At 43.4% G+C, this 14,326-nt stretch overlaps 1 protein-coding gene and 1 pseudogene across 5 annotated transcripts in view; one reads left to right on the forward strand and one right to left on the reverse strand.

Moving 5' to 3' along the window:
- The first annotated feature begins 325 nt into the window (after window positions 1-325).
- LOC308074360 (kinesin-like protein KIF2C) lies at window positions 326-5,420 on the forward strand (annotated as a pseudogene). Its single transcript, XR_013935020.1, has 2 exons — window positions 326-1,293; window positions 1,792-5,420. The product of XR_013935020.1 is annotated as a kinesin-like protein KIF2C (transcript).
- Window positions 5,355-14,326, reverse strand: part of metap1 (methionyl aminopeptidase 1) — a 48,341-nt gene continuing 39,369 nt past the window's right edge. Inside the window, exons 9-13 of one of the 4 annotated variants that reach the window (XR_013932094.1) lie at window positions 11,778-11,909; window positions 11,255-11,398; window positions 10,433-10,498; window positions 6,482-6,718; window positions 5,355-5,943 (exon numbers count right to left, since the gene is read on the reverse strand). Coding sequence is in view for 2 of the 4 variants with exons in the window: in XM_080413782.1 (XP_080269908.1) it covers window positions 6,552-6,718; window positions 10,433-10,498; window positions 11,255-11,398; window positions 11,778-11,909 (509 nt within the window). In the remaining 2 variants the exon portion in view is untranslated. Of the gene's footprint in view, window positions 6,719-10,432; window positions 10,499-11,254; window positions 11,399-11,777; window positions 11,910-14,326 lie in introns of all 4 variants that reach the window. The other 3 variants (XR_013932095.1, XM_080413782.1, XM_080413783.1) reach the window with 3 other exon arrangements.

Raw genomic sequence — 14,326 nt, forward strand, 5'->3', positions numbered from 1 at the left:
TTTTCTCAGATACACTTTAATCAAATCTAATGTTTCAAATTGATTAGAAAATATTGCACTTTTTGACATAATCAAAACACGAGTAAGGAGTGGTCGAACTCTCCAAAAACACGGGATCCACATCGGACCCAGAAATCTGGGTTGTACATGTGTCGTGTTGTACGTGTGTGTGTGTGTGTGTGTGTGTGTGTGTGTGTGTGTGTGTGTGTGTGTGTGTGTGTGTGTGTGTGTGTGTGTGCGTGCGTGTGTGTGCGTGTGACACCAGTGTTCCACAACCAGTCATCGGACTCATCCTTTATTAAGTTATAATTTGTATGATTCCCTGCTACATAGAATGATGACAACACCTGTATGCACATGACTTCAGGCCCATCTCCACTGCATCCTGGAGGCATTCACACCAGCCAAACACATCAGCAAACACACTGCACTTTCAGTGGTGGACAAAGTACTCAACCCCAGTCACTTGAGTGAAAGTAGCCTATAGATACTCAAATATGAGCCAACTACAAGTGAAAGTTGTACTAGAGTATTCAAAAGTACAAAGCACATTTTCACTATATATATATATATATATAGCTGTATTGAAATAGAAATTTTTCAAATCAATAAAAGCAGACGTACAATCTTACGAGCTTGTAGATCTACAATTTTCACTATATTTGAAATAGTGCTCAAGCAGTTAATTCATAATGTACCTTTTCACCCTTCCTAGAAATGTAGTGGAGTCAAGAGTATATTTGTCGTTGAAATGTAGTGAAAAGTCATAAGTATCCAAAAAATGCAAATACTCAAGTAAAGTACAGGTACCCAAAAAAATACATACTTAAGTACAGTACGCAAGCACTTTCCACCACTGGACAGTTTGCTCGCCAAGATACATTTAGGCTGTGTTCACACTGGCAGTCCAGTTCTGATTATTGTCCTATTCATGTTGATATCAGATTGGTTTGATCAAGTCTTAACAGCAAAAAAAAACATGGAAACTGATTTTTGGGAATGAAATTTGAGCCACATTTCTGGTAGTTCGTCTCATTGTCTCATTTTGGACACTCACACGGAAGCCTACGATCTGCTATTTTCGCTGATGTCTGAACGCACAAACCCGCTCTAATCACTTGTAAATAACGGCGTGGACAGTTGGAGCTAAAGATCAGATTTGAGAAACAAATGGTATTAGCCTGTAGTCTGAACAAAGCCTTAAAGGAATATTTCACTTTAAAACACTTCTGGGGTTATTTTAACATCTACAGTGGCTTTTATGAGCACCCCAGACAGTTTTTAACACATTGGGTGCCAGCATTTTTTCATAACAACTTACGTTGGGTGCCAGCATTCTCCCCATTGACTGCGCTTTGCTGTTTAAAGCTCTAGACTCCACGAGGAGCAAATCCATGTAAAAAAAAACATCCATTCATGTTGCGCGATGACCCTGGCTACAGCCTGGAACGATAACATTTCACTCGCGAGTTACAATGGGGGGGGATCGCGCATCGCGCATGACCGGTTTTCCCCACCGGAAACAGATTCGGAGATATAGGTGTTTTAAAGAAGGAAATAGACAGGAAGTGGATGGCAGCCATGTTTTTGTTTTTCCGGTGATCTATCTGGCCTATCCTTCTCAAGATCACAATGGGTACTCCCAGAGCTGCTCTAGCCCCGCCCGTGTGGAGAAAAACGAAAAAAACAAAAAGACATATTTCACGGTCTGGACCGTGTTCGGCACCGGACCGCTACTCTGCGCAAACACGGTTCAGACCGTGTTTGGCACCCGATGTGTTAACATGGAAGTGAATGTGGCAGTTTTTTTTTGCGATCACGTAATTTGCTGCTTCTTTGCTTCACTGGGAGTCAAATGGTGACTCACAGGTTAGCAAACAGCGCCATCTAGCGTAAAACCACTGAAAACACAAAATCGCGCCATTCTAGTCATTGGCAGTCTGAGCCTTGGCAAAATATGACGAGAAATAGTCATTGCTTGATTCGGTTTTTGACATTTATTTGATACGTCCCCTTCCTATACAAACCCATAGTAACGTCAAACTTCATTATAACCATGATAGATTCATTAAAAAGACACCTTTGATCTGGTGACTGATATTGTCTTAATGCACGAGGGGGCGTATTTTTTCAATTACTGTTTATTTTAGTAGAAGTAGTATTATATATTTTCATTAAAATAAATAATAACAAATACATTTTTAAAAAGGCCCCGGAAGTGTATTTAAGTGACCCTTTTAAACACCAAGTGTGAACAGGTGTGCTGATGCCAGCAGGAATGGGACATGGGACGTCCTGTTTAGAGGACAGTGTCAGTAACTGTCCCCACAGAGAGAGGACAGTGTCAGTAACAGAGGGACATGGGGACAGAAAGCATTGTGAGGCGTGCTTGTAGAATTGGCACTCTAGAAACAATAAGTCAACCATACAACAGTCAACACATACCAGCTGTGGCTGGCACAGCGCCAGAGGCCCATTAAAGTACCAGTCTGCAACTTCATGCTTAATTGGTAGTGATCATAAGACTACATTTTATAGGTCACAAATAAATACTTTTTTTTTTTTTTTACACATTTCCTACAAAAAAAATTAAACATAAAATAAAAACATCTACCCCCCTCCTACAATTTTTTTTGCCCCCAAAGTTTCTAAAAATTTAAATACCTGATCTACTAGCTCACAATGGGTCACAATGCGACACGCTGTGAGTTTGTAGATGCAGACTATTTTAGAAACAATTAAAACATTTAAGCCAAAATGAACCTTTGTTCTGCCATATGTGGGGCTTGCGGGTCATTGCTGGATCATTCCCCGGTGTCTGTGAGTTGATCCCATACCCAATGAGACTCCAGGCACTGACAGGAGTTCTGGATCGGTTCTGTACGGGCTAGGGTCCATTTGGTTTTATTTGTACACTCTCAGAGTTATTAGCACTGAGGATCTTACAGTGTATCAAATGGGGGTCCGTGGTCTCATGCATATCAGGTGTTTTTAATCCGGACGGCAGTTTGTTACTTTTGCATAACTAACCTCTCGTAGAAATAGAGGCACATTTGTTGGATGTCTGCTCGGCCATACTGTGCAGATCAGCAGGAGCGGTGGCCGAGTTCATTCTTTGTTGGTGAAGTCGGTGGATGAGGCCAGTTATGTGGACGGAGAGGAATGCAACCAAAAGGAAGGAGGTTGATTTTGAAGACCTTTGTGCCCTCAATGGAGGAGCTCCTGTGTCACCTCACTTCTTTGGTCGAGAGTCCCACTCACAACAAGAAATGCTCTAGTCGCCTGCGCTGGTCCAGGATTCCTGCTCCTCCAACTATTTCCAGGCCTCCGACAAGGCAGACGTGTATGTTTGTGGCGCCACTTCAAGCCACACTCCCGGAGCCAACTCATTCAATCCCTATCCCTGTCCCACCCCCCACTGGACCTGTGGCCACCAAAAGGGTGAGGAAGGACAGAGAGCCTGCAACCCATCTTCCCCCTGAGGAGGCCAAGGAGAATCCATCGCTCCAAAGGATAAAAACATGTTGTGAAGCCCCCCTCCCCCCCCCCCCCCCCGACGCTCAAACCAAGAGGGGGAAGTTTGGAGAGGTCTACCGGCCCAACCAGAAGCTCTATGAAATGATCGAGGAGTTCAGAGAGACCCTGGACATGAACCCTCCCTCAGTCATGGAAGAAGCTGAAGATCAAAAGATATGTGTGTGCATTCGCAAGCGGCCATTCAACAAGCAAGAACTGTCTAGAAGAGAGATAGATGTGGTCTCTGTGCCCGGCAACGACGAGAGCGCCACTAATGACATGGTCTACAGGTTCACGGCCAAACCCCTGGTCCAGTCGATCTTTGAAGGTGCCATGGCAACTTACTTTGCTTATAGATAAACCGGCAGTGGAAAGACCAATACCATGGGAGGTGACTTCTCTGGGAAGCGCCAGAACAGCACTAAAGGCATCTACGCCTTGGCAGCCCAGGATGTGTTCACCCTCATTAACAGCCGGAGGTACGCCTGCCTGGATCTCTGTCCATATGTCGCCTTCTTTGAGATCTAACACGGCAAGGTCTATGACAACAAGTCCCAACTGCGTGTTCTGGAGGATGAGCGGCAGCAGGTTCAGGTGGTCGGCCTGCAGGAAGTGGGTGTTTCCGCAGCGGAGGACATCATCAAGATCATAGAAGTTGGCAGTGCTTGCAGGAAGTCTGCGAATGCCAACTTGTCCCGCTCACACGCCATCCTCCAGATTGTCCTGCGATGTAACAACCGCGCCAACACCTTGCACGGAAAGTTCTCTGTGATCGACCTGGCGGGGAACGAGCGGGGCACGGACGTCAGCAGCAGCGACCGTGCCACACTGGTGGAGACCAATGAGATCAACCACAGCCTGCTGGCCCTGAAGGAGTACATTCGCTCCCTGGGAAGGACTGGTGACAATGTGCTGTTCAGACTGAGCACCTTGACCAAGGTACTCAGCGACTCCTTCATCGGGGAAATGTCCAGGACCGGCATGATCGTGCGGTTGTCTCCAGGCATGGCTTCATGTGACTACACGATGAATACACAACGATATGCGGACAGGGTGAAGGAGTTGAACGGTCCCAAGGCCCAGCGATCCGCCAAGGCAGCAGAGCCCATGAACAGAAACAAGGGAACCAGGAGACCTGGTACTACCAGACCCCTAGTGGTTGAAATCTGAATGGCCGGACTTCGCATGACGTGTGTGCAGAGGAAAAGAGGGACAGGACAGGAAAAGAGGGACAGACCGACCGACCGACCGACCGACAAAGCCTCATGTAGGCCGACCCCTTGGGTCTGGCAAAAACTAGACCAGTAAAAGGACCAGGGGTGGCCGCGCCTTTGCTGCTGCCGCCCAGATGCTCTGGAACGACCTGCCTCTCTCCATCCGATCTGCCCAGTCCAATTGGGGTTTTCAGATCCCTACTTAAAACCCACCTATTCTCTTTGGCTTTTAATTGCACCTGATCCGCTACTGTGTTTTAACAATGTACATATTTGTCTGTGCGCCAATGGGCGCTTGTTGATACTTTGTTTGTCTCAACCTTGTGCAGCACTTTGGTCAGCTTCTGTTGTTTTAAATGTGCTTTATAGATAAAGATTGATTCGATCACACTGGGGGTTCTTAAAATTAAAATTAAAATGTGCGGACTGGTACTTTATATAAAACCTGTCGGACAAACAGACAGACACTCATTCATTCATTCATGTACAGTAAGAACATAATCCAATGCTGATATCACACATATGCAAATACTTCCATTAATGTTTAATTAATCAACTAATCTTTTATTCAATGAGCAGTTGGAGCCCCTTCCTTCCCCCTCTGTGCCCCGGATGTTCTGTGTGTGTGTGTGTGTGTGTGTGTGTGTGTGTGTGTGTGTGTGTGTGTGTGTGTGTGTGTGTGTGTGTGTGTGTACTATTACTACGATACTTATGAGGGCCAAATGTCCCCGCATGTATAGTAGAATTTGAGAAATAAACAATGTTCCTGGTCCTCACAACAGAAATGGTTGTTTTATGGTTAAAAGGAGTATAAGGATAATGCACTCACGTCCAAGTCTATTTGGATGGGTGCTGGATAAAAGGGTGAAGTTCAAAAATATCTTATTTTTGTATTACGGTTAAAACAGATTTGTGGAGTTAAAATTATGGAAAGATTCAGGTTAGGATTATGCATTCAGAGGGTAAGTTTAGGATTTGAGGTAAGAATTTTCACTGATTTGGACTTGGTTGCGTGCCGGTGTTGGGCACCGGAAATAGCCGATCTACAAGCTCACAACGTGTGAGCTTGTAAATCGGCTATTTTTATAGGTTTGGTGCGCGACACCAGCAAAGCATGGCATTCAGAAAATTGCCATCCTAAAACTGGGATGTCCTTCACAAGTATAGTAACACAATATTGTGTGTGTGTGTGTGTGTGCACCTGATTCGGATGCTATCAATGCATTGAATGGGACATTATCACCTTTTATTAGACCAGTGAATGGGCGAAGTAGGCGACATACTGACCTACCCGCGATTTATCAGACCATTCATTCGGTGTTATCAAGACATACTGACCTACCAACGGAGATGACTTAAATAGTTCAATTTCGGTTTTGGTTTCGGACCATGACGGAGGCGCGCAGTCTCAGGCGAACTGTAACCCCGTGAAGGACCACCAAGGGAGCTAAAGCGACCGAGTTGCCGTCCTGAACGGTGTGACGTTCGCCTGAGCCTACTCAGCGCCATTGGAGTTATGTACCGGTAGGCACAGAATCGTAAATAATTTTGTGGGGACTGCTCCGCCTCCAAGTAGGTCAGTAGCTCCTGATTACGCCCAATGAATGGTCTGACAAATCGCGGGTAGGTCCGTATATCGCCTACTCGTCGCCTACTCGCCCATTCAATGGTCTGATAAAACGTGATAATCTCCCATTCAATGCATTGATAGCATTCGAAGCCGGTGGTGTGTGTGTGTGTGAGATCCAGACACCTCTGGATAGCGTGGGGGGAGGGGGGCGGTGTCAGAACGTCCTTGGGGGGGAGGGCCCGGGGCGGGGCCTAGATTTGGCTTTGGAAGTGGGCGCGGCCGTTGTCGTCGAGTCGGCGCGTGAGGATGTCGCAGCCCGTCTCCGTCACCAGCAGGGTGTGCTCAAACTGCGCCGAGCGCTTCCCGTCCCGGGTCACCGCCGTCCAGCCGTCCGGCCACGTCTCGTCCTGCCAGCCACCTAGCAGGACACACACACACACATACATTTTTGGACAGCCATTTTATAGGATTATTAGGATTTAGAAGCCATTCTACTAATGTCTTCTAATTCTAAAACAGTTTTCCGAAAATACTTGTTTCTATATCAGAGGTACTCAAACTTTTTCATGTCAAGGCCGCTGACCCCCATTTCAAAATATTTAGTTCCAGGGATCCCCAGAAGCAAAGATTTGAGTAACTAGGGATTTGCACACATTTTCAAGATTTAAAAAAAATTGCAGATCTACAAGCTTGTAGCTACGAGCTTGTATATCTGCTATTTTTGAATAGCCAAAGAAATCTGAAAATGACACGGATGCGTTCCAGGTCTTAATGGGTTAATACATTTTGACATTTTTAACCGTAAGCCTAAAGCCGGAAAATAGCCCTACTACACCCAGGGGTTAGAAAAAGATTCAGGTTAGGATTAGACATTTAAAGGCATCTAAAAAGATAAAATAAAAATAATAATAACCATGAAACAACCATTTTTTTCTAGGGAGGATCAGGAAATGGGTCCCTGCAACGTCTATTTCTCTATGTCTACTACACTTGTGGGGACATTTGGCCCTCACAAGTATAGTAATACAAACACACGCATGTGCACAGGCACACACAGATTTTAACACCGATTATGGCAGAGGTGAAACAAGTAGTCAATTTTTTTTTTAATGTAAATATCAATACCACAATGTAGAAATACTCTATTACATGTGAATGCACAATTAATAATCGAATAATCGATATCGGGGGCCTTAAACCTTTTACGACCGAGAACGCATCTGTGTGTCATTTTTAGATTTCTTTGGCTATTCGTGTGTTCATCACTTTAATGTTAGTGCTGGTAAAGGTAGGTGGGGCTGATGACTTTATGTGCAGCTGGGTAGATTAACCAATAATAAGATCATTTATCACTTAACGTATGTTTTATTCATTCTCAAACGTTGCCATTTATTTACTATATGTTTTTGAACCCCTAACGATGCCTGGTCAATGCTGCCACCTAGTGGCCTATTGCCACTACCTGTAGATTACGTTAAAACTAGCCTCAACATGCCCTTTACACACACACACACACACACACACACACACAGGGAACGCATCTCTGTAACCATTTATTCCATATTTTATACTTTGGCTATTCAAAAATAGCAGATCTCTCTTATAGCGCAGAACTCGGTGAAAAATCGTAACCATTTGTGCAAATATTTGATTTTGTTTTTAAGGGAACACTTGTAACTCAAATCTTTGCTTCTGGGTCAAGGAAAATATTTTTTTTCAGAAAACTTAGGATTTAGAAGACATTTGTAGAATCTCCAGAAGCAAAGATTTGAGTTACAAATGTTTGCTTTAAATATATATATATATATATATATATATATATATATATATATATATATATATATATATATATATATATATATATATATATATATATTCAAAGATTTGCAAAAATCAAGATAAAAAAAAATATATAGCAGATCTACAAGCTCATAGTGCGGCACTCTGTGCCGCACTATGAGTTCTTAAAGGGTTAACATAGCGGGAGTTCGTTTATAAAAAGGGTAGGACCGAACTCGGCGCGAGGACCGCCCTCCGCTCCAAGCCGCTCCGGTCGGGGCCGCGCACCACATGTTTGAGCATGCCCGGTCGGTCGCACGGTCAGACACAAAGAAATCCTCAACACTGCAACAAAAGTGCACACAGTGCACGTCCTGTCGTCCTTGATCAAGATTTCATTCAAATGTTGCCGTAATCCACACAGTAGGCCTATGTTTATAAATTCCTATGTTTGTATCACCATCCAATCAAAGGATACAATACAATTTGAAACGCAAGTGACAGGTTTTGGCTGAACCACACTCGCTATTCGAGTGCCCCCCCCTCTCTCCCGAACCTGTTGATTAATCATTAACCCAAAGGATTTAATATTGTCCGTCTTATTAAAAAAGAAACGCCTACATAAAAAGGAAACTTGGATGCCGTTTATTTTTTTACAAGAATTTATTTTATCACACGATTCTGTAACCCTTTTTCACCCAGTGCCAATTATCTAAGTGATCTTGGACGCTACACTCCCCCCACCAGCCTAGGGAGCCCAGAGCCGAGCTCATGCCTCCTTCAATGCATGAGAGCCAACTGACCTTCTTGTCACCTGACAGGGGGAAGTTTCCCCGGTAGGACGTAGCGCGTGGAAGGAACACGTTATTCCAACCAGTTCCCTTCCCCTCCATCAGGCGCCCCGCCTGTCATGGGGGAGGCGGTATAGCAACCAGGATTACTACATGTTTTTGTGAGGGTATTACCTACCCTAGGAGACACGGGGAGAACATGCAAACTCCACACGGATGCTGTGTTTTGCATCATAGTTGCTGTCCACTCCATCTAGGCCCTCTGCACACTAACAGGGACACATTTGTGCCAAAAGAGTGCGTTTCGGACATGCAGCAAAATCTGTTTTTCTTTTATAGTTTTCTTTGCTGCTGGGAGGAGGCGCACAAATCAAGGTGAGCGACGTAGCAGGGGGGGAATCAACATGAGCGGATAGCGAGTGTGACAACAGCCCCCTGGAGTGTGAAGCGTGGAGCGGCATTTACCCCTCCTCAGCTCGTATGCGCTGACACGCACACACGCATCAAATGGAATGTATAGGGTTTAAGTTGGGGGTGTAAAGATGAACCGATATTAACCCATTAACTGCCAGAGGTATTTTCATATTTTTTTAGCCAGTGCCAGAGTTTTTCATTGAAAAAAAAAAAGTACTCAGGAGCCGAGATACAGAATTTTTAAGTTTTGAGTTAACAAGGAAGTGGATAGGAGTCTAGATCTTCGAAAAATCATATCTCCTTGGTCTTTGGGTCAAATTGGGGAAATTTTTTAAATAAAATTTAGTTCACGTAGATCTACGCGATTGGCACGTGGCGGCTTTAAATAGGTTCGCGTAGATCTACGTGATTGGCAGTGAATCAGTTAATAATGCGACTATATCGATGCACAAACCCCTGGATAGATATAAATGTACCATGAACCTGCGGCTGGATAACTTCTTCCCGCCACAACTCTGCGAGGTCCAGTATCTGATTTTATACTTGGTTGCGTGCCGGTGTCTGACACAGAGGTGCACAGCAGCCATATTGGAAATAAATTGGGCCTCTTCCTTACTTCCTTCACAGGTGTTACCAATGATACTAATGAAGGCTCTGTTCCATTCTGGTCAAACAGAGTCAGGGTGCTGATATTGTGCATGTTGGCTCACTGGAAACACTCTGCTACACCAGTGGGTCTCAAAGTGTGGTCCGGGGAGCCTCATGGTTCCTTGAGGCGGTTCCAAATGGCCCGTTACGGGTGTGTAACCCTGAGTGCGTTCCATTTGTACACTCTCAGAGTTATGGGGGTCCTTGAAAATAAAACGTTTGAGAACCTATGTGCTACACTAATCAAACAAACAAAAACAACCGGTCCATTCACTTAACACAAACACATTATACAGTGCATTGCAGTTAAATTAGCCAATCTAGAAGCTCACAATGCGCCGGCACGTTGTGAGCTTGTACATCGGCTAATTTAGCAGAATGTTCACCCCAGAATAGGGACAAGTGTTAAAGCTTTATTCCCCAAGAGTATTCTAGTGTGCACAGGAACACCCTGCAAAAAAAACTTTCCTTCCATTTAGTATTAGTGGTGGAATACTCACCTTCACATATCATTGGTTCAATGGTGAACACATGTCCCGGCTTCATTACTCCTACTGCTTTGTTTTCTACAAACATACATACACATTATTCAGCAACCATGTTGAAAATTAAAAACAAGAAATTCAATAGACTAGAATAAATGTAGTTCCCTTTTCCAGAAAGGTGGCATAATTTCCAGTTCCGGGTCAGTATCTCATAGCTTCATCTCATTGGCTCAGCAGCAGATTTGAACTGGAAACAGAAGACACCTTCATATGGTTTCCGGTTCAAATCTGCAGCTGAGCCAAACAAAAAGCTATGAGATACTCCCCTGGAACATATTTAGTAGTAACTAGTCTATTGTAACTTTCCCCAATTAAAAGGTAGGGTAAGAGCATTTTGTTTTGTTAAAATAAGTGTTAAATATCTCTATACAGCATTCTGATAGTACTCATTACTATAGATTGTATGTTCAGTAACAGGAGTTAGTCTGCTGTCTGAATGTATGTAGTGTCTAATGTATAGTCTACTGTCTGCAGTATATGGATGTTGTGTTACATTTATGTTGAGATGATTAATGTACGTATGTTAAGGTGTTCAATAAATGCAGAGATTTAATGATGTTTTTAGGCATTTAGCAGACACTCTTATCCTGAGTGACTTACAGTAAGCAAGGTAAACACATACATCAAATGCAGAGACACAATGTAGTGCCTCAATAATCTAGGATCAAGGGTAAACCAAGAACCCAATATCAGTCTAAAAATACTATCAAAACATGTAGAGGTGTGTAATGCACGGTATGTTGGGGTGTGCAATGTTGGTGGCAGTGAGGGACTCACTGGCATAGTGGGGCACGTTGGGCGCGGTGTGGAACAGCCTGTGGATTCCGTGTCCACAGTAGCTTCTGACCACAGAGAAGCCGTTGGCCTGGGCGTGTTTCTGGATGATGTTTCCCAGCTCTCTGTAGCGAATACCAGGCTTCACTGTGGAACACAATTCACCCTTAATTCATCTGCCCTTGATGCTGTTGCAGACCCCAGTTCATTGATTCCCTAAAGCATATTACTTCAACTGCTCATGTGGTCTGTCGAGGAAAATGGGAAGAAAATAACGCGGATGCCTCCCCCCACTTCTGTTTCGCCAATACAGTTGCGTAAGTAAGTCCATAGCTTCCATAAGGCATTCATAAGGGTCTTACCAGAGTCAATAGATTGCATAAGGCATTCATAAGGGTCTTACCAGAGTCGATACCTTGCATAAGGCATTCATAAGGGTCTTACCAGAGTCGATACCTTGCATAAGGCATTCATAAGGGTCTTACCAGAGTCAATAGATTGCATAAGGCATTCATAAGGGTCTTACCAGAGTCAATAGATTGCATAAGGCATTCGTAGGTGGTCTGGACCAGTCTCCTGCCTGCTTCATCTACTTCACCCACATAGAAGGTTTCGTTCAGGTCTCCATGGAAACCATCGTGATAGACGGTGATGTCCACTGCATAGAAAGGTCAAAGGGTCAAAATCACACAACATCTATATATCTATATATAATGACTTGTTTTCCATTAATTGAATAATTGAGATGCAACTTTTTGGGCTAGTTTTGCTACATTGCTCTCTCGGTGTTCACATATGGGAAACAGCGCCCTCTGGCGATGTACAGAAGCTTCACATTCACTCCCTCAGGGCCAAACCCTTTTTGGCCCGATGGGTCTTCCGTCGCTTTCCGGTAGCCCTCTTACCCGAGGGCACAAAAGGAGACCGGAACGCGGAAGTCATTCTCTTGGCTTCCTTCTGCCTACGATGAAGGAGCTTCTCACCTTTCTACAAGATCGAGGTCTGCGGGTTCTACTAACTCTGAAGCGACGGGTAGGATTCTCAGTCCATTGAGAGTTCCCCGGACCTCCTTCTCTCCCTCCTATCCCCGCCGTGCTTTTCCGGACGAGGAAAACACAGCATTCTACGGACGTTAAACTAACCAGACTAGTTACCTTGGCCTAGCTAATACAGCCTTTAGCTTAGCCTGGCCTCTAGCTAGCTCAGTGGCCTTGGCCTAGTCTAGCCTAGCCTAGCCTAGCCACCTACGTCCTCTACGATGACTCGACGAGAGCTTAACACTACCGCCGATCGCCACGACCGGGGAGCCAGCTTGGATCTCCCCTCCCCCCCGGTGAGGACGCGACACCCGTTCCTGCTCACAGCCCCTGGATGAGTGGGACACACAGTCTACCATGACGCACGCGCCACCGTGGACCACCAGGCTCAGTTCTCGCCACCTTCCCTTTACTTTACTTTACTTTATTATGGATCCCCATTAGCACTTGCACTAAGCATGGCTATTCTTCCTGGGGTCCGACACACCCAAATACACATCATACAGAACGAACATACTACAGATACAAACACAGACAATAGTTCACCTACAAAAATTCAGAAATACATTTACAATTTTTTACATTTCATGATCAAAGGGAGAAAAGGGTTACCCATACATTATTATTATTATTGTTATTATTTTTTCATGATAATAACAAACAAGTCAATAAGATGTCAAGGTTAAACACAAAATCATTAAAGTTCATGAAATATTGGAAGGTACTGTTTTACCATAATTTTGAAACCCTCTTTTGTATTGGCTTGAACAATATAACTCGGCAATGAATTCCACCTTCCAATAGCTCTATACATAACAGTTTTCTGTATAACAGATGTTTTAACTTTGGGAAAATTCAACCTTCCTTCAATTGCATGTCTTGTTTGATATTCATGATGAGTACAATGTTTTAATAACCTTTTATATAATATTTCTGGAGATTGTGTAACTTTTATGTTTCTGATGAAATTAACTAAACAATAAGTAGCCCTTTGACTAACAGACAACCATCTCAGACTGTCATGCATGTCTTTTACATTAGTTCTATAGGAGCAATTTAACGCACAACGTGCAGCTTTATTTTGAACAACTTGTAGTTTCTTAATATCGATCATTGAGGCACTAGACCAAATAACAAAACAATAATCAAGCTGTGACAGAACTAAAGCGTTTAAGACCTGTCTAATGACATCTGGTGGCAGTCCCTTAGAAATTCTTCTTGTAACTGAAACAGCCCTTCCCATTTTGCTCACAGTATTATCAACATGATGTGACCATGATAGAGTGTTGTTGAAAGTAATACCTAAAAGTTTTGTCTCTTGTACCTGATCAATTGGAATGTTGTTTATATTCAAATTCAATTTTGGTTCAAATAACATCTGATACTTTGATCCCATTAATATAGACTTTGTCTTACCAATATTCAGTACAAGTTTATTACTCTTTACCCATTCTGTTACTAACTTTAATTCATTTTCCAAAATATTATTAATCTCATCTGTGGTCATTCCTGCAGCATATATGGTCGAGTCATCTGCATACATTGAAATTTGAGCTTTATGTAGAACTAACGGAAGATCATTTATAAAAATTGAAAACAATAGTGGTCCTAAACAACTTCCCTGAGGGACTCCACAATTAAGCCGACTGATCTTTGAAAAACTACCATTAAAGAAAACTGTCTGCTTTCTGTCACTTAAGTAACTATCCATCCAATTTAATGCAGTGACAGTGAAACCATATTGTTTAAGCTTATCCAGTAACAACAGATGATCTATCAAATCAAACGCTGCACTAAAATCAAGTAAAACAGCCCCCACCAATCTTCCATTATCCATCTCACATTGCCAATCATCGGTCATCTGTGTCAAGGCCGTGCATGTAGAGTGACCAGGCCTGTAGGCATGCTGATATTCTGTATTTAATCCATTCACATCAAAATAAAGTTGTATTTGTTGAAAGATAATTCTCTCCATTACCTTTCCTAAAGCTGGTAACAAGCTTATAGGGCGACTGTTTGTACCAGAAAATGGTGCAGC

The sequence above is a fragment of the Gymnoscopelus braueri genome (genome assembly GCF_963280865.1).
Source record: "Gymnoscopelus braueri genome assembly, chromosome: 19".
NCBI lineage: Eukaryota > Metazoa > Chordata > Actinopteri > Myctophiformes > Myctophidae > Gymnoscopelus > Gymnoscopelus braueri.